General features: G+C 42.2%; 1 protein-coding gene across 1 annotated transcript; it reads left to right on the forward strand.

The window, feature by feature from the left end:
- Positions 1-1877: 1877 nt before the first annotated feature.
- AQP2 (aquaporin 2) lies at positions 1878-18587 on the forward strand. The gene is made up of 4 exons (XM_063296580.1): positions 1878-2240; positions 14050-14214; positions 14781-14861; positions 18224-18587. Exons 1-4 carry the CDS (start codon positions 1878-1880, stop codon positions 18437-18439), a joined length of 825 nt encoding a protein of 274 aa, XP_063152650.1. The 3' UTR covers positions 18440-18587.
- Positions 18588-21264: the final 2677 nt, after the last annotated feature.

Raw genomic sequence — 21264 nt, forward strand, 5'->3', positions numbered from 1 at the left:
AAGGGATTATGGAGAAAGCTTGCCCTGTCAATCTTACCAGGTGGGCAGATATCACCAGCAGAAGGTTGCTTTGAAAGTGAGTGTGGGAGTAATAGCTAAAGATATAAGAAACAGTGATGACACTCTTAGACCTTGAGTAGCAATGCCAGGAAGTTACCCTAGAGACCAAGGATTTGCATCCTTGCTAGAAAACTCAAATTTAAAGACAGCATAAAACAAGACATTTAAAAAGTGCATTGCTTAAAGCTACAAATACTAAAACTTCTAGCCACAATTAACAATTTTAAGAGTAATTATAATCCAGCAAGGGCAATAAGATGGCATTTAAAAAGATGGAAGTGAAAGAGCCAGCAAATATTCACTGGGACATAGTTCTGTAGTTATCCTGAGTGTCACACCTGCTCATGTAATAGACTGTGAAACCCTAAGTATAACTTCATGCACACTTCAGCCTAATTTCAAATCTTCCTACAGGCTTGTCCACCATTGGCATGACATACAGTCCACATGGGAGCATTCTTGTGGAAATGCAGCTATTGGCAGAAGAAAAATTGTCCATACCTAACATAGTTTCATAGCAGATGTGTAATGGTTGCCTAATCCCAAATACTCAGTCTCACAAACTCGGGCTTAAGGATAACTGATTTATTAAAGGAATAGTATGCAAATACAGAGAAAGCTGAGAATGAGCAAAAGCGCGCCAAATACAAACTTAAAGCATTGCCTGTGAGCAAGTTCCGCCCTCATCCCTCGTCAGGGCGCTCCCCCTCCCAGGTGCTAGGAACCGTTAGACGCGCCTGGGAAAGTAACCTTGAGCAGGAGCGCAAACCCAAACATACATTCCAAGCCCTCAAAACAACGGAGGGCGGAGGAATGGGAAAACCCGGGTGAAGGAACACGGAACAGAAGATGACATGTGAAATGTTACAATGTTAACAGCACATTGAAATGGGTAACATGACAAGATGGTGCTGATGTGGTGGGATCTTAAACCAATCAAGGGTGCCAAACTGCTATGAGTAGGACAGAGCTGCTGTCAGATATATGGGAGCTTCCTATCATTGCCATTGTAGGGTAGTGCATTGTAGGAAATTTGAAATAGCAGCTGCTTGGTGCCAAGCAGCCATGTTTCTCCCATCCAAGGAAAAGTGCTGCAGATGCAGAAGCTTAGCAACACTCTATTTAGTAATGGGGTTCCAGAAAGAACAGGATTTGTTAGAAAGTTCCAAAGATGGACACTGACCTTGAAGGACATTCCAGTCCTTCCTGTCCCTGCATCTATGTATACAATAGTTCCAGCTGCCCAATCACCACTCCCACCAGCATGACTAATGATGAGAGATACTGGGAGATCTAAATAGTTGAGACTACAGGACACAAGAGAACAACTGGACATTGCTTAGAAGTTCAAAGCCAGGCCAAAAAACAAATAGACATATTACCTGCAATAAATTCACATAAAAACTCTGTGCTTAAAAGATGGAAAGCAGAGGTCAAAAGGACAACGGCAAAAAAAGAAAACCTGCCAAATATGTTTGGAAGAATGAAATAAAAGGTTAAATTTTCTCAAGTGGGCAGGGAAAGACTAGCAAATGTTAATTTCTCAGAAGGCAGAGTCTAAAACCTCCTCAACTGGAACAGGAATGAAAAAGCATTAGGTTTCCAAACCCCACCTCCATTTAAATAACCTTTCCCTGCTCTACATGCATAGATACAGATACATATATATATATACCCCTCTCTCTCTACACGTACTATACATCCAGACATACATACGGATTTTATGTCACCACCCTTCCAGGATATAGTATCATCACTGAAAAGGAAAAGTGTAACTACAAAGTCTCAACCCAATCTGTCCTGCACAGTTGTCACCCATGATGTGGGAACTCCGCTCTGTGGCCTTCACTCGAGCTGTCTTTGCTGAATTCCTAGCCACGCTCCTCTTCATCTTCTTCGGCCTGGGCTCAGCTCTGAACTGGACTGCTTCCCCACCAAACGTCCTCCAGATCTCCTTTGCATTTGGCTTGGCCATTGGAACCTTGGTTCAAGCAGTGGGGCATGTCAGTGGAGCCCACATTAACCCTGCAGTGACAGTGGCGTGCCTGGTGGGCTCCCAGGTCTCCTTCCTCAGGGCCATCTTCTACATGGTAGCACAGATCCTAGGAGCTGTGACGGGGGCTGCCGTCCTCCATCAAGTCACTCCACCTCATATCCGTGGGAGCTTGGCCGTCAACAGGGTAAGGATTTTACTCTCTGTAGGAGTGGAAGGGCTGAAGGACTACAGCTTTCTGGGTCATCAGAATGGAGCACAGGACGTGTATTGAGACTGGTCATGCTAACTCAATAATGTCTATACTGAATGGTAGTGGGTCTCTTGAACTTTTCCCAACCTGGGAAAAATCTATATGCAAAGTATGTACTGTACATCTACATGCAAAGTAGATGGAAGAGTGGATAGGATTTGGATTTTAACTTGGCAGATCTAAGTCCAATACTCTGCAGCAGGACTCAATATATGGAGCTTATGGTTGACAATTCATGCTAAGCCATCAGGCAGTTTGTTTATGACTTAATGATCCAAGCCAGGGTTTATGATCCAAGCCAGGGTGGTTAGTAAATAATAAATTTTGATCTGGTGGGATATGGGTACTCAGCTATTGGACCAGCCCATCCTTCTACCTAGCCTACTGGATCTCCTCATACCCAGCTCTGCTAATTGAGTCTCTTTAACTAAAGATGCCAGTAATGAAAGATGAGCTTTTCTGTTATGTGGAATTTCCATTAAACTGGTGGTGGAGAGATTTCAGGCTTGCATGATTGACTTAGTTTTTTCACTGAAACTCTACAGTCCACTCTCTGGAACCTGATGTAGAATATGAGTATACCACCAGAAGACATGAAGGACCAGGTTAGGCACAGGTCATTACGGAGAAAATCTATGGGGTTGCTAAGAGTTGACACCAACTTGATGGCACATAATCAATAATCAATCAGTCAGACTTTTAGCAGGCTAATTTAGATGGGGAAGGAGGTCTTTTGTTTTTCTGATTGCTAAGTCACCATGAGTTCAGCATCCTTGCTGATCTACTGCTAATCATTCAGAAATCTACCAATAGATCTTTCTGACTACCATCTGGCTGTGAAGAATACATGGATTCCATCACAAAAAAAGATGAAAGCTTTTACTACAGGTCTCTTCAAGCCAGTTGTTCTAAAGGCCAGCCCTAAATATTTATCAACGCTGACGCTAAGTCTAGCAGTGATCTAATTTCTAGAATTGTAAGATTAGTCCTTGCTTGACCTACGTGGCTTCTATTCTCCCACAAGGGCCACATCCTATTTAAGGGATTAGCAATTGTTTCCCTGCCATATTCCAGTTCCTCTGAAAGCAGTGTCAAACCCAGGCTGCTACACCTTGATGCTGGCATGACAAATTGCTACACAATTGCCAACCTACTTAATGTATTTATTTATTTATTGGCTCAGAAAAAACAAGAACTTCCTGATGCCACACATTATTGCAAAGAAGGGCACCTGATCAGCTTAAATATTACAGGTCCTCTCTTCTCATTGTAAATACCCATTTACTCATTTCATAAGTTTCAGGGCCTGGCATCTTTTGACACAGTGTGGCAAATACTAGATCTACGTGGTTGATATCATTATTATTTAAAGAAATTCCTCAGGGCCCATAATCTCCTATCTCCTCCCCACCTGGCTGTGCTGTCCCAACTTACCAACACTGGAAGCTCTTCTCCTATTCTGGGCAGGGAGAAAAAAAAATGAATTGCAGTCATATCTTTTTTATTTTCTTCGAATGCCTCCAGGGAGCCAGGGACATTTCTCAGAAATAAAGTTGCTTTGCAATATGCTGGCTTTTCCTTTATGTATTTTAAAAAATTAAAATAGTTTTAAACATTAAACCAGGAGGGTCACGAGCATGGCAGGTAGGCACCCAAGTGCCAAAGAGCATCACATTACCTATTTCTGAAATTTCTGGTCAATAATAGAAAAATCATTATCATAGTATAATAGATAATATAATTATAATGTTAATATTACATGACTATTGCTTCTGATCTGTTATTGTGCTGGCCCACAGTCTAGGCCAGCTGCCTTTATTAGAATTATGCACTCCTGACTGGCAGCTTTGACCATTTGGCACAGCATGTTGCCACCAACTCTTCATGAGGGGTGGGATCACAGTGACACTAGGACAATGTCTTGTGAACTCTTCCTTCTAGCCTGTGGACTCTAATGAAGTGGGTAGGGTAGGTCTCTTGTCACTTGTGGGCTGGATCCGTGCCCTCCTAGATGCGTGATCACTGGATTCAGGAGATAACCAGTGCCTCACTGCAGAGGGGCATATTGCCTGCTGCCTTGAAATAAGCCATAGGGCACCTGCTCCTTAGGAGGCCCTCCCTGGATCCAGATGTATTAAACAACTATCACCCTGTTTTCAAGCTTCCCTTTTTAGGGAATGTTTTTTGAGGCAATGGTGGGAAAATAACTACACAGAACACTAAAAGTAATGGATTATCTGGCCATGGTTCAGGCATGGATATGGCACAAAAACCTCATTAGTTGTGTTAGTAGATTACCTTTGTTAGGACCTAGAAGGGACATGTGAGTCCCTTGTGGTCCTATTAGATCTCTTAGTGGCTTTCAATACCATCAAACATGGAATCTTTCTGGACTGTTTACAAGCACTGGGACTGGGACATTGTGCTTTAGGGGAAGAAAGGTCAACCCAGTGGCCTTTGATGTGTGTCATGCTACACAGTTTGATCCTCTCCTGTCAACTTTTCAATATCTGCATAAAGCTAGTGAAGGATGTCATCTGTCAGTTTGGACATGTATCATCAATATGTTGATGAGACCCAATTATATATTGCTATCCTGGCCCAGACCTGTAATGCAATCAAAGTTTTGTCCTGGTGTTTACAGCCTGTTAGGCTCTGGATGGGAAGAAGCAGATGAAGTTGAATCCAAGCAAGACAGAGTTGCTGGTTGTACACTGAGGTTCTCTGCTGACTCTGGGGATGTTTCTTAAAGGGATAGCATTGCCTCTCAGAGAACAGATCTGTGATTTGGGGGTTCCTCCTGAATTCATGCCTACTGCTGAGTGGGCAGGTAGATGTGGTGACCAGGAGGGCATTTGCCCAGCTCTAGCTAGTGTACCAGTTACAGCCTGGAGCAGGAGGAGCTAGCTCATGCTGTCATCACCCCTTGGTTGGGCTTTGCAGTGCGCTCTGCAGAGACCACTCAGAAACTACAAAATGCAGCATCCTGTGTGCTAACTGATGCCAGATACTATGAAAATATTACACCTGCATTGGCTGCAGGTAGTTTTCTGGGTGCAATTTATCAGACTGGTTTTAATTTATGAAGCCCTATATGGCTTGATGCTGAGGACCACCTTCTTCAACTCGAATTGTCCCATACAATATGAGCAACTTGGGAAACATGTCGGTAGTTCCCTACTCTCAGGAGATCAGGGTGGCTGAAGCTGGGAGAAGATGCTTCTCTGTGCGGGTCTCCATACTGCAGAACTGCTAACCACTAGGAACCAGGTTTTCCCTGACCTTGTTGGCTCACAGAAGCAGGTTAAATTGCCATTGTTCTGGAGAGCCTTTTTAATTAGTTAAACCAGCTCCACCTTAAAGATAATTTTAAATACTTAAATACTTATGTGATCCACATTAAGGATAACTGAACATATTTTAATGGTTGCATTTATTATTATAATACCGTATTGTGGATGTTTTTGTTTATAAACAAAAATTGCTTCCTTTCAAATTGCCTACCAATATATTAATCAAGTCAATTAACTTTCCTTGTGTTTTTCTTAAGAAGAAGAGCTGTCCAACAATATCTAATTTATTACTAGTGTGTGAGGATGTGGTTGAAAAAGATTGTATTTAATCAACACAAAAATCATTTGTACTGCTAGCTTGCCTTTTCAACTTTGTTGGTTAGGAATTCTGGGAACATTCCAATTTAGATGGAACGTATCAGGTTGGAGAAGGCCAGTAAGGTAATCTACTCTAATAAGATTATTAAAATAATTTATTGAAGCCATTTGCAAAGAAGATCCCATATGTCATATTGCTCAGGAATAATTTACAAGCCTCTGGAGACTTGTGTTGACTGTCAAGGCATCTTCCAAGAACCATGAGAGTACAGTTGCCTTTGGGGAATTAAATTAATCCATAATTATTAACTTGGTGATTTTACAATGCACATTCAGGAACTGATCAGAAATGTTTGCATGCTTCTAATTATATACAATTAGTTACAAGTGTAATCTACAAGCACATTCAATTAGGTAATCTGATGGGCATTCTTCAAGGATGAGACAATCCCCTTGGCCATTTTCAGCATTATCGGCTGCATTTTGATTGGCAGAACCTTATGTAAGACATGGCAGGACAGATCTCTGCCAGAGGGCAAGAGACTGATTTGCAATGCCAATAGCATTGTAGCTATAATCAGATGTTTATTTGTACTTAAATGCAGATAATGGACTTAAATGACCGAACACAATATAAAGAGATACTGGGATACTGGCTTTTTTTTTTAGTATCAGAATGGTCCTTCGGCAAAGGATCGTTACCTTGTCGTGGTGCTGGAGCTTGAGCACCTCAATGATGCCATGAGCTAAACCGTGAAGGGCCACCTAAGACAGGAAGGTCATGACAGAGAGGTCAGACTAAATGCGATCCCTGGGGAAGGTAATGGCAACCCACCCCAGTATTCTTGCCGTGAAAACTAAATGGATCAGTACAACCAGAGATATGTCGGTATACCATCGGAAGATGAGACCCCCAGGTCGGAAGATGGTCAAAATGCTACTGGGGAGGAACAGAGGATGAGTTCAACTAGCCCCAGACGTGATGACGCAGCTAGCTCAAAGCCGAAAGGACGGCTAGCGGCCGACGGTGCTGGTGGCGAACGGCGAATCCGATGTTCTAAGGATCAACACACCACTGGAACCTGGAATGTTAGATCTATGAGCCAGGGCAAATTGGATGTGGTTATTGGTGAGATGTCAAGATTAAAGATAGACATTCTGGGCATCAGTGAACTGAAATGGACTGGAATGGGCCACTTCACATCAAATGACCACCAGATCTACTACTGTGGACAAGAAGACCACAGAAGAAATGGAGTAGCCTTCATAATTAATAGTAAAGTGGCTAAAGCAGTGCTTGGATACAATCCAAAAAACGATAGAATGATCTCAATTCAAATTCAGGGCAAGCCATCTAACATCACAGTGATCCAAATATATGCCCCAACCACAGATGCTGAAGAAGCTGAAGTAGAGCAGTTCTATGAGGATCTGCAGCACCTACTGGACAACACGCCTAAAAGAGATGTTATTTTCATCACGGGAGACTGGAATGCTAAGGTGGGCAGTCAAATGACACCTGGAATTACAGGTAAGCATGGCCTGGGAGAACAAAACGAAGCAGGACATAGGCTGATAGAATTTTGCCAAGACAACTCACTCTGCATAACAAACACTCTCTTCCAACAACCTAAGAGACATCTTTATACATGGACTTCACCAGATGGACAACACCGAAATCAGATTGACTACATTCTTTGCAGCCAAAGGTGGCGGACATCTATACAGTTGATAAAAACAAGACCTGGAGCTGACTGTAGTTCAGATCACGAACTTCTTCTTGCACAATTTAGGATCAGACTAAAGAGATTAGGGAAGACCCACAGATCAGCTAGATATGAGCTCACTAATATTCCTAAGGAATATGCAGTGGAGGTGAAGAATCGATTTAAGGGACTGGACTTAGTAGATAGGGTCCCGGAAGAACTCTGGACAGAAGTTCGCAACATTGTTCAGGAGGCGGCAACAAAATACATCCCAAAGAAAGAGAAAACCAAGAAGGCAAAATGGCTGTCTGCTGAGACACTAGAAGTAGCCCAAGAAAGAAGGAAAGCAAAAGGCAACAGTGATAGGGGGAGATATGCCCAATCAAATGCAAAATTTCAGAGGTTAGCTAGAAGAGATAAGGAATTATTTTTAACCAAGCAATGCGCGGAAGTGGAAGAAGACAATAGAATAGGAAGGACAAGAGACCTCTTCTAGAAAATTAGAAACCTTGGAGGTAAATTCCAGGCCAAAATGGGTATGATCAAAAACAAAGATGGCAAGGACCTATCAGAAGAAGAAGAGATCAAGAAAAGGTGGCAAGAATATACGGAAGACCTGTATAGGAAGGATAACAATATCGGGGATAGCTTTGATGGTGTGGTCAGTGAGCTAGAGCCAGACATCCTGAAGGGTGAGGTTGAATGGGCCTTAAGAAGCATTGCTAATAACAAGGCAGCAGGAGACGACGGCATCCCAGCTGAACTGTTCAAAATCTTGCAAGATGATGCTGCCAAGGTAATGCATGCTATATGCCAGCAAATTTGGAAAACACAAGAATGGCCATCAGACTGGAAAAAACCAACTTATATCCCCATACCAAAAAAGGGAAACACTAAAGAATGTTCAAACTATCGAACAGTGGCACTCATTTCACATGCCAGTAAGGTAATGCTCAAGATCCTGCAAGGTAGACTTCAGCAATTCATGGAGCGAGAATTGCCAGATGTACAAGCTGGGTTTAGAAAAGGCAGAGGAACTAGGGACCAAATTGCCAATATCCGCTGGATAATGGAAAAGGCCAGGGAGTTTCAGAAAAACATCTATTTCTGTTTTATTGACTATTCTAAAGCCTTTGACTGTGTGGACCATAACAAACTGTGGCAAGTTCTTAGTGGTATGGGGATACCAAGTCATCTTGTCTGCCTCCTGAAGAATCTGTATAACGACCAGGTAGCAACAGTAAGAACAGACCACGGAACAACGGACTGGTTTACGATTCGGAAAGGAGTATGGCAGGGCTGTATACTCTCACCCTACCTATTCAACTTGTACGCAGAACACATCATGCGACATGCTGGGCTTGAGGAATCCAAGGCTGGAGTTAAAATCGCTGGAAGAAACATTAACAATCTCAGATATGCAGATGAGACCACTTGGATGGCTGAAAGCGAAGAGGAACTGAGGAACCTTATGATGAAGGTGAAAGAAGAAAGTGCAAAAGCTGGCTTGCAGCTAAACCTCAAAAAAACCAAGATTATGGCAACCAGCTTGATTGATAACTGGCAAATAGAGGGAGAAAATGTAGAAGCAGTGAAAGACTTTGTATTTCTAGGTGCGAAGATTACTGCAGATGCTGACTGCAGTCAGGAAATCAGAAGACGCTTAATCCTTGGGAGAAGAGCAATGACAAATCTCGATAAAATAGTTAAGAGCAGAGACATCACACTGACAACAAAGGTCCGCATAGTTAAAGCAATGGTGTTCCCCGTAGTAACATATGGCTGCGAGAGCTGGACCATAAGGAAGGCTGAGAGAAGGAAGATCGATGCTTTTGAACTGTGGTGTTGGAGGAAAATTCTGAGAGTGCCTTGGACTGCAAGAAGATCAAACCAGTCCATCCTCCAGGAAATAAAGCCAGACTGCTCACTTGAGGGAACGATATTAAAGGCCAAACTGAAATACTTTGGCCACATAATGAGAAGCCAGGACACCCTGGAGAAGATGCTGATGCTAGGGAGAGTGGAGGGCAAAAGGAAGAGGGGCTGACCCAGGGCAAGGTGGATGGATGACATTCTAGAGGTGACGGACTCGTCCCTGGGGGAGCTGGGGGTGTTGACGACCGACAGGAAGCTCTGGCGTGGGCTGGTCCATGAAGTCACGAAGAGTCGGAAGCGACTAAACGAAGAAACAACAACAAATCAGAATGGTCAGATGTGTGATAGAGGTAGGACTGATTTGCAAAGAGATAAGGAAATAATTCAAACCTACCTCTCATGATCTCTTAATGCTGCAGCTCAGCAACTAGGTATTTGGCCTTGCTGGATGTTGAGAATACCCCTCTTTTAGTACAGTCTCAAGCAAGCAACCAAAACATATAGCTTCTTGAGTGCTTCCTCGGTCGCCAGGTAAGGCTGGGTGACAATGTTCATCTTTGTGACTCTTTGGAAATGTGTTTTAATTTACTGGCATTAACAAAAGGAAAAGATCACAATACTACTATGGTAGGAACTACAAAAGTGAGGGTACTTGGCTGTTATATTTGCATTATTTCCTCTGTTGGAACAATACCATATATGTGGTCCTATTTGTTCTATTGGAACAATAGCATGTTTTTATTTTACAGTTTTATTTAAGATCAAGCTGCCCTTTGTGAACCTTTGGAAAAAAGAACACGAGAGAACATCAGTGGTTAGAGAAGTAGGCTAGTCCTTGGTTCTAGTACTAATAGTAGAACTAGAACTAGTTCAAGTCCCTACACAGCCAGGAAATCATCTCATGAGCCAGCCACCATACTCCGCCATATCTTCCTTGCAGAGCTGTGGGTGGATGCACACAACAGGGTGGGGATTGAGAATAACATTTGCCACTTTGAGCTCCAGGAAGGAAAATGGCACTGTACATGCAATGAATAAATTGGAAGGGAAGGGAACACTTGGGAACAGAAAACAAACAGAGAAACAAGACGAAGAATATATACCATTGATACATACACACACATCCATTCATCCATCTATAATCTCTGAAGAAAAAATGAAAGGGGGGGGAGATAATCTGATTTTATACCAAGTAGCTGAAAAAAAGGGCCATACAAACAGCATTCTACAGGCCAGACTGAGAGAAAGAAGTTGAATAGTCTTTGCATCAGTGAATATCCCCCAGACAGAAAGTTTTTTAGCATACATTTCCATCAGACCAAAAGAAAGACTAATTATGATAAAATGGATGCGAAACTACCAGATCTTCCTCATCTTAACACCCCCCACAGAACTGCTTTACCCTGGGGTCCCCAGCATGGAGCCTATGGGCACCAGTGTGCCCACCAACATTTCCTAGTGCCTTTTTTTCTTTTTTGCAAAAAAACAGAAGAGGGGGGAATTGCATGGCGCAGTGCAAAATGATAATCTCCAGGAGCAATTTTATTTCCAAAGTAGCTCGTGGTGTTGCTCCTCACATAGGCTTAGAGGCATTCTTAGGGAGTAAAAATGGTAGGGAGTTTGTGCAAAAGGCAAAGATACTATAAATAGGGCTGATAAGTGGGTATGCGGGAGGTCCTCATCCATTTGCCTCTTCATAACTACTGTAAGTACAGTATACTGTGATTAATCGTACCCACCACGCCAGCTTTTTGATGAAAGATCTTATAGCACACTTTCAAGATTCATGTGCTCCTTAGCCAAACAAGGTCAAAAAAGGCATGCAGCTTTGTAAAACATCCAATGCAGGATGCCTCTCAAGATACATTACCATATTGAGAAAAAGGATGCTGATGTGATGCTCTGGGATACTTTTTCCTTCCCCAAGGGCTCAGTTATAGTTCCTGTCACTCTGTTTACTTGCCTAATAAGATCCTGACTCAACCACAGGAACTGCATCTGGAGGAGGGAGAGAAAAGTTCCTTGAAAGCATGAATTATGCATGCATCCTATGCAAGGCTATGTGTTTTTCATGGGTGTACCCAAGCAATCAGTTTTTGTTATGGAGCCCTGGGTCAGGGCATCCACAGGGAGGATTTAACAAATCAAGATGGTAGGCATGACTGTGCAGGCGAAGCCCTACCCCTTTTCATGTGCACTCACCATCTTGGCTTTTTACTCCCCTGCAAACACCCCTGCACCAGATGCTGCGTTTTAAAACTCTCTGATAGTGTTTTCCATGGGTAACAAAGTTCTAGCCTACAGATGACTCCTGACAGAGTGTCACAAGCCATTTGGAGAGGCAGCGCTGAAGCATTTATGATTTTCTCATGGCCCTCAGCCTAATTTTAATGCAAGAGATCAGCTGCGACATCTACTTGGGACTATTTGTCTCTTCCCCATAGCCTACTCCTCTGGAGAGAAAGCTGCTCTGCTCCAGGGAGAAAAGGGTGTTAAAAAGAGGAAAATGGTGGCATCCAAGAGAGAACTGGTGACCCACCCATGTTTGGCTCTTGACAAACTCACTGATTACTTCGGCCCACTTACCATACAACCTCCAAGCGATTATCCTAAGGGAATGTAGCCCTTGAGAGAAATAGAGCTATTTCTTCTGCAAACTCCCTAGTACAGGAGATTCATTTACTGATGCTTCTATGAGCCACTTGCTTCAATGAACAAGGATATGGAAGTTACAAGAAAAGCCTAGACGCAGGTTGCAACCCAGCAGGTCAAAAACACAATCGGCCAGCAGTGTGCCTGGGCCACCAGAGATGCAATAACATTGCTCTCTTCACTGTGTGCTGGGCATGGCACCAAAAGTGGAGACCTTGAAGCATCTAAAACACCACCAAAAAGAGATGGGTGAGCTATGTCCCGATTGATGGATCACAGATTTCACAGGCTTGAGTTATGAAGTTACCTTTTCCATGCAGGCCAGGTGTGACTCTGTCAAACATCAGAGCATTCCAGTATTCCAAATGGCTGTATTCGGTTGCTCAAGTGTGTCTCAGATAAAAATCTCTGCTATTACTAGAATGCTATTTCCCCTGTGGCATAGATCCATCTAAAGCTAATCAAACTGCAATTGAAATGGCAAAAGAGACAATAGAGATCTTATATATTAAGTTTATTCAATTGTTTCCCCTCAGGGGTAGTCATATAATTATTGAACCAATGACAGTGAGGTAGTACTGTAATGGAAGTACAAAATCAGGCAAATACAGGGAAGCCAATTCTCCCGATGGGCGCATCATCAATAGAAGAGAATATACATAGTTCATGGTTGAACTGTGGAGTCCTTGCTGCTCTCCGAGCTGGGTTGTTTGCTTGCAGACAGTAATTTAATTAATTAATTAATGGTGGTATAGTCTTCTATGGGGATTGATTCCCTATGAACACTTAGGAGGGCAAAAAATTTTTCCTCCTTGATCATTTCAATAACTCGTCACCCAAATGTTAACCTATCTGTGTGGATCGCCCTCCATGACATTGATATACAGCCCAAACTTAGTGGCCATGTGTTGCTCTGCCATCTCCCTCTTTACGAGCCAAAGAGGATCATCCAGATGACTGATCCACGAACATGGGAAAATAGCAGACACCAGACCCAACAGCAGACAAGAAAAAAGACAGCACTGCATTGGGCTTTCAGCATGATTCAGTGATTCCAACAATCTATTCAGTTTGTTTCTTTGAGGTGGGAGGGGAGTCGATTTTCCGTTCTTCAGCAAGCACTCATTTTTTTCTTTTAGTACCTTTGCTGTACATTCTTGTACAATCCCATTAATTTCAGGTTGACCACTTAGCTTTTTAAATATATCCTATTCATCATTGCAAGATATATGTTATTTTTTGACCTCTTATGAGGCTAGGGGAGCTGAAAGAAAAGGAGGCTGCCTGCCTTTCCTATTCCATTTTACGCATCTACAATATGCTCAAATTATTTGTGAACAAAGGCCCCAGCAGTAGTTTGTTAAAATGTTTGCCTTAATCAGCAAAATTTAATAAAGAGATGTAACTGAGAAGCATGCTAAGGGTTCTGTCAGCCAAAGGATGTCATCTTGTAGGGCCCTGGAAGGAGGCCTTTTCTGTTGCAGAGCCTGAGCTTTGGAACACCATTCTCCCCAAGATTAGATTGCTGGCCTTTCAGAAGGCTCTTAAGGCATGGATGTGATCCCAGACATGCGGGTTGGAATGTTAGTGAGAGCTCATGATGTGGTCATGATCTGACTATCTTGGTTTGGTTCCTCAGCTGCTGTTTAGGTTTTGTATCAAGTTTTTCTGGTGGTTGTTTTTTTTTTAATGTTGTAAGCCACCCAGAGTCACAACTGTAAGATGGGCATCTATATAAAGTGAAGAAATAAGCACATCATAAATGAATAAACAAGTTCAATTATAAAGTCTTCAGTATTCAATGTACTGAATTCTGGAGAGGGTTTAAAATGTGGTTCAGCTGTCATAAATGCAACTGATTTCAGAAAGGCAGCTTAATTTTCTTCTGCTTTCTTCTAGGTGCAAAATAATACAACATCAGGGCAAGCTGTCACCATGGAGCTTTTCCTAACTTTTCAATTGGTTCTGTGCATTTTTGCCTCCACTGATGATCGCAGGACCAGCAACCTGGGATCCCCAGCTTTGTCCATTGGTTTCTCTGTCGTCCTGGGTCACCTCCTTGGGGTGAGTAATTCTCTCAACCAGATTGCTGTGCAAAATTAAGCACGGATGGATGATAGTACTGACAATAAAGCACAAATCTTGGAGCTAAGGGGATGGCCCTTCTCAGCTGAAGTTTCTCATAGCTGAAAATCAGAGCAATTTTCTATATATTCACCACATATCTACTCACTGAAATCCTGATTCAGCAGGCTTTGGGCTACATACAGTTGCATTCCTATTTGGCTGCCATCAGTTTCAAGGATGAATGGAGGCCTGAACCTGGATCTTCCCACAGAGAATCAAAACATGTAAGAGTTGAAAGGAATCTTGCAGTACATCTAGTCCAATCCCTTTCTAGTGCAGGAATCTAACTACTAACTACATACACACATGCACACAAACACACACACACACACACGACAGGCATTGTGGTATAGTGGTTAAGGTGCTGGACCACGAGCATGACCAGCATGTTAGATTATGGTCTGTGACCTTCAGTGAAGATGCCTTCTTCCTGCAGTAGATTGAATCAGTCTAATAATAATAATAATAATAATTCACTAATTTCATCCTGCTTTTCTACCTAGATCTACTACACTGGCTGTTCCATGAATCCTGCTAGATCTTTTGCCCCTGCTGTGATTGTTGGTGAATTTGACAATCACTGGGTAAGACACCAGATCAGCCTTTCTCCACTGGGATCCTGTGGAAGGGGTTCTGCAAGAGACTGTAATTAAAATAATAATAATAATAAGCATCATTTTTTAAACTTTGCACACTGTGCAATGCTAGCACTTGCAGTAGTGGGAATTTTTATATACCGCAACTCAGGTGCCGGCCTGCCACTTAGTTCTAAACATTGAAAACCATGGATTGTGAATGTTTGAAATGAATTGCATTGTGAAGTTTTCACATTTTTTGTGATTTTTATGCAGGGGTTCCCTAAGGCCTGAAAATCATTTCAAAGGTACCTCCAGGGTAAAAAGGTTGAGAAAGGCTGCTCCAGACAATCTATATTTGCAGCAGACCACTAAGGAAGGATGGCAATGTTTGGGGGCTTGTAAATCTTGGGGGTCTCAGCCAGCAGTTGGGGACACACCATAACCCATACAAGCAAGCACATTCATATACCTAATCGTTGACAGGTGCACATATTCGCATACTACCTTTCTGTCTCTCACATGCACATAGGCAGATATTCTATGGATTCCTGTGAAAGAAGACAAACTTAAATCCTCTCCACCCTCAGCATTTTTTAAATGGACAATTCCGTTTTCTCTGTTCCTATTAACAATGGGGAAAGAGCCATTCTGCTGAAATCAGTTGGATGGAAGGCGGAGTGTCAAGATTCCCTACCCACAAATATTCTTGCCAGGATTGCTGAGTCTCTGAGAAACTATGGAAGCAGTGGTGAGCCTTAGAGAGTGAAGCTGAAGACTCCACGCGATCCATGTCCATGCACTTCCCAGGTGTGATCCGAGAGTCCACTGAATAAAAGCCTTTTCTGCCCCTCTACTCAGAACACAGTCCCCATCTTCTCTTCTCTGACACACATGCCTGTGCCAATACAAGTGAGACGAGGAGCAGGATGGGAAGACAGGAAGGGATTGATTGCTTATTGTAGGGGACACCATGGCATTAGAAGGGTACCAAGGTCTCCAGATTCAATTAGCGTTGAACTTCGTCCTGGTCTATTCATGCCTGTGTAATATATTAGGATTTTTCTGAACACAGAGGGATGAATGCCATATATGCAAGCCATCAGATGTGGTGCATGAAACAAGGTGAAACCATCTGCTCTGGCCATGTGGCCCTGTCCTTCTAGCAGCAGGAGGTCTCTCTTGGCATTCTTGTGACAAATTAGGAGCATAACCTTACATGAAGGAGACAACTATCACTTAGGAGAGTTGCAACAGGACTGATGAGCCAGGAGCTGCTCTTGCCTCCATAAGAGGACAGTTTGTTTGTTTGTTTATTGAATTCGTATTGCTGCCTTATCTCACTGTTGTGATATGGGCAATTCACAATAGAAAACATAAAAATGAGAAATAATAAAATAACATTGCAAGAACCATACATTTTCCTTTGCCTGAAGGAAAAGCCAAGTCTCCAAGGCTTTCTAGAAGTCTAATAGGCTCAGGGCCATCCAGATCTCGGAGATGCTGTTCCATAAGGAAGGCACCACAACAGAAAAGGCACACTTCCCAGGTTCCATTAGATGGCACTGTTTCAGAGAAGGGACCCAGATCATGCCTACACTATCGGATCTAGTGGGACGGGCAGAAATAATCGGGAACAGGCAGTGCCATGAATAATCTGGCCCAGTGCCATGTAGGATGTTATACAGTAGGTTACCACTAGCAGCTTAAATAGTACCCGGAAGCATATTGGAAGCCAGTGCAGCTTGTGAAGCAGAGATGTTACACCAGCATGCCGGGTGCACCCTAAACTGTGCATAGTTATGTTTGGACCAATTGCAGCTTCCAAATGTTCTTCAGGGACAGCCCCATTTAGAGCACATTACAATAGTCCAACTAGGAAGTGACTAAGATGTGAACGGTTGAAAGCAGAGCCTCTCATTCCAGGAAGGGCTGCAATTGGCACACAAGTTTTCGAGAAGTGGCTTCAGTGCTTTGGCAATGGATTAAAAGCCCATTCCAGCTCTAGTTAATATCTACAGTACATGAACTCCCCAGGCTCTAGTTTCAACCAGCTTCAGGTCAGTTTGTTACTGGATGTGACTTTGGTTTCTGGTTTTGTATCTTTGGAGATTTTTAACATTTATGTTCAGTGAAGTGAAAGAATGAAGGAAGCAAAATCCTTCAATGAGTTTGGCAGTTGTCCATGAATTCTTTAACTTCCCACCAGAGGAGCCATACTGTTAGCATCTTAGTTCTGTTGCCTTAGCTTGGGAGATCTAAATAATTCAGCGCTGACCACTGAATAATAGGAAATAATACCTCGCTTACTTTTCCAGAAATACACTGGACACACTTTGGCACTCTATAGTCCACATTCCCCAAACTGGTACTTTCCAGATGCAGGCTTGGCTATAAATCCCATTGCCCATTACTTGAACATGGCTTGCAGAGAAACTTTTATAACTGATTTCCTTGATGAGAAACGTCTGATAATTGTATGAAGCTTCTTGGAACACAGATTGAAAACCACTATAATGAGGAACTGTATACTGATACTAGAAATTACCATATTCTAATGAGACCCAGTCTGGTCTAGTGGTTAAGGCACCAGGCTAGGAACCAGGAGACCGGGAGTTCTAGTCCCACCTTAGGCACAGAGCCAGCTGGGTGACCCTGGGCCAGTCCCTCTCTCTCAGCCCTGGGAAGGAGGCAATGGCAAACCACTTCTGAAAAACCTTGCCAAGAAAATTGCAGGGACTTGTCCAGGCAGTCTCTAAGAATTGGACATGATTTTTTTTTTAAAAACGATTAGCTAGTAATTATTAGCTTAGCTGCCCCATTGTCACCCAGAACTGTAGTATGAGCAGAAGGATCTCTGGCTGTTATTGACTGAGCTACTCACATCTCAGGACCAGAAGAAGGGTTCGTAGGTCAAAAAAGGAGGAATTCCAGATGCAAGGACCAAAGTTGTCAGGAGCTTCACAAAATATGGCTTTGTAAATGCTGGAGAAACCTAGGAATGCAAGTGATTTAGAGAAATAAATAGAAGGGAAGAAGGAGGCCTTCAAAGGGAGAAGAAAAAGAGGAAAGTGCTGAAACAGTACCACATATTGAACTGAATTCATTAATCAACTCTTGAGGCCAGAAGCCATACATATGGGGAGGAATGGTGGGCAAGGAAGATAAATTATTTCCAATTTATCTCCAATAAATTATTTGAAATCTATTTTAATGAAATTCCTCCTGTCTACAGGATAAAACATGGATGAAATGGTGATGTTTAGCACAAATAAATCTACCAATTGTCTTTTGGTTTCTGTGTTACCTAAGAGTAATCCTTGTGTCTACCAGCTTCTGAGTCTCTCTCATGTTTTCATTTCCACGCACAGGTCTTCTGGCTGGGTCCCATGGTTGGAGCAGTGGTGGCTTCCTTGCTCTACAATTATGCTCTCTTCCCACATGCAAAGACTCTCTCAGAGATGCTAGCAATCTTTAAAGGCTATGAGCCAGAAGAGGACTGGGAAGAGCGTGAAGTTCGCAGGAGGCAGTCAATGGAGCTGCACTCTCCCCAGACTTTGCCTCGGGGAGTGATGGAAAAGGTCTAAGCCAGCCCTGAGAAACAGTAAAAGGAGCAGCTAGCCATGTTCTTCTGAGCCAAATATGCATCCATATATGCTACAGATACAGTATGTGTATCAAGCTCCTCCTGGATCAGAATGGATGTTCATCTGTTACGGATATCCAAATGTGTATCCATTTTCTCCTCAAATTGTAAAAGATGTACCTTTTGCTCTGAAGGATGCTCTTAAAGAGCTTTAAGGCAGTTGATGTAGATCAACAGGAGCATATAGCAACAACTGTATACACTGATGAAAGAGTCGAGTGAACTTTTTTTTCTTCCCTGATCCAAGTTACCTAAATTTATCATGAATTCTCTAGAATTCTGCATGAAGAATTCTGCTGGAAACTATCTATCTATCATCTATCTATCAATCATCTATCATCTAATTTGGGTATGTAGTCCCCTCCAGGCACTAGCAATTGCAGTTTTTGGAGATAATAATGGCATCTGGAATGATGGCCTGGAAAATTCAGGAAGCAGAAATGTTACACTCCTAAGTCAACAGATTGCACTTTCATTATTTACTTCAAAGTGCACCAGTTTATGTGGTAGCTTCAGGTTGCAATGCTTATATATTTTACTAAAATGCAGTGGAGTGCTTGTGCTGAATTTTAGCTCAAACAATTATGAGGTTATAAGATCAAATCTACTTGTTGCAGCCACATTCATTTTTTTTTAATCAAAGGTGTTTGTAACAAAACTCCTGTGCATCATTATGTTAAGTCTTTTCTCCAGGCTTTCTTAAATTACACCTTCATTAATACTTTCAGATGGTGGGAGGGCACCTTTTCGCAAAATCAAAAGGAAAAAACAAGCCCTGACTAGATTAGGCCTTGGGCACCTTTCCCAATTGCAATTTTCTTTACAAAAGCAACTTGTGAGTTCTTAAATGGTTTAATTATTGGACAAGCTTTTTTTTTCATTGCTGTACATGTTGTCATTCATTTTACTAAGCCCAAAGCATGTTGCCTTGGATTGTTTTTCCGAACGATGGGGACTGTGGTTGGTATCTTTTAGTTTAAGTAGCATCTGTGTCTACATGCATGTTAATTGTTCAAAATGCATTGATACATATCACTTCCTTGTTTTTCATATAGCATTCTTTAAGGAAATGAGATCTTTAAAAATTGAAGCGCTTTTCACACATGATTGGCTTTTTAAAAAAAAATTGCATCATGTGTTTGGTATAAGATGCCTTCGATTCTGCAGGTTGATATGCACTCAGCCCTACTGAACTACCTAATACAAATGCCTAATGCCTAATGCCTTCTGGATAATGGTGTAAATATTAGAGGGATGAATCAGAAGCTGTGCAATAAAACTGATGCTGTAAAGCGTTACGCTGGGGGGGAAAAAGGGTGATTAATTTCAAGTGCTTCTATACGAGTCCTCTTCTCTGGCAAGGACAGTTTTTTCTCACTAATTAATTCCTAAGGATCCAGATGAGGAAGATCCTTTTAAACTGCTGCATTTTTCTGTTTTCCCTATATTTAGTCCTCACCACCATCCTAATATTAGAACTTTAAAAAGAACTACAGTAGCCCTGTGCCCCCCTAAGCAAACAAGAGCTTGAGAAACATCTTGGTCAGAGCAATGTCTGTTCTGTCCAGAAATTTGTGTGGCCCACAATCAGAGGCATTTGGGAAGCTTCCTGATCCGGAAGAATCCTGTCTGGAAGAATCCTGTCTGGAAGAGCTGATGGTGAAACATAATCCTGCCCACTTCCACTTCTTGTTCATTTGTACCATCTTCGACTGCCTTGTTGTCTGTTAAGGTGGTCTTAGCATTGCAGTGCTGTTATGTGGGTGGTACTGGGAGGCTACTTGTTTCTACTATCAGCAGGTCAAAAGGGGGAAAAAGTGATTATAAAAGCAGGGAGGCACTAACCCTCCTGATGCATTGCAATGAACGGGACGAAAAGTCTATTTCAGGACTGATGCAACTGCAGATTCTTTTCGGGGGGGGGGGTGTTTGGAATTGAAGGGGTCTAGGAAATTGTAGATCTATGGATGTTCATAATATACCGCATTTCTCATCTCTCTTATTGTGGAAAGCTCATCTGTTCCTCTGCAGGTGTACTAGGTGGTTTCCAACAGCTTAACTTCCATCCCATTGGTGGACCTCCCTCTCTGCTGATATAATAACAAAAGGAATTTGGAAAGCTGAATAGCACTGCCATAAAAAGATCATAAAGTAGAACTTTTGTTTTTAAAAAAGTAACCTCCAAAATCAAATGTTAAGAGTTGAAATTTTCAAAATGATTGATTTTGCCAGCTTTTGAAAATTCAGTTCTTAATGGGGGATTTTCTATTTCATATGTTTGATATAGATAAACAGCATGAATGATTAATAGAAATGTTTTGACTCAAAATGAGGTCATATCCTAACTTGAGATTTAGGAAGATGGCAGAAGCATGGCAAAAAATCATTCCCACCAAACACTGTAGTCCCGAAATCTCTCTCTCTCTCTCTCTCTCTCTCTATTTGTCATAGACATCATTATCATCATCATCATCACCAACATGTCAGTTTATATGGCTGCCCATCTCAAGTTCATGACTCTGGGTGACTAATAATAATTAAAACAGTATAAAAAACAAAGCAACAGCAACACATATATGATCCACAGCCAGGGTAAAAACAAACTCACCAATAACAAATCAATACAGCCATTATATGGACTCAGCCACACTTCCAGATCCTCAGGCCCAATAACACAACCATGTTTTTAAGGACTTGGGAAAGGCGAACATGAATGTAAGGATCAGGACAAAACCACCATCTCATTATCAGAAGATTATCATTTTC

Source organism: Candoia aspera, chromosome 2 (assembly GCF_035149785.1).
Source record: "Candoia aspera isolate rCanAsp1 chromosome 2, rCanAsp1.hap2, whole genome shotgun sequence".
In the NCBI taxonomy this organism is placed as follows: domain Eukaryota; kingdom Metazoa; phylum Chordata; class Lepidosauria; order Squamata; family Boidae; genus Candoia; species Candoia aspera.

Bases quoted from the DNA above. Each gene is read 5' to 3' on its own strand.
- AQP2 (XM_063296580.1), top strand. From the start codon at position 1,878: ATGATGTGGGAACTCCGCTCTGTGGCCTTCACTCGAGCTGTCTTTGCT. The intron at 2,241-14,049 runs GTAAGGATTTTA...GCTTTCTTCTAG, and splicing joins GGAGCTTGGCCGTCAACAGG to GTGCAAAATAATACAACATC. The intron at 14,862-18,223 runs GTAAGACACCAG...TTCCACGCACAG, and splicing joins GTGAATTTGACAATCACTGG to GTCTTCTGGCTGGGTCCCAT.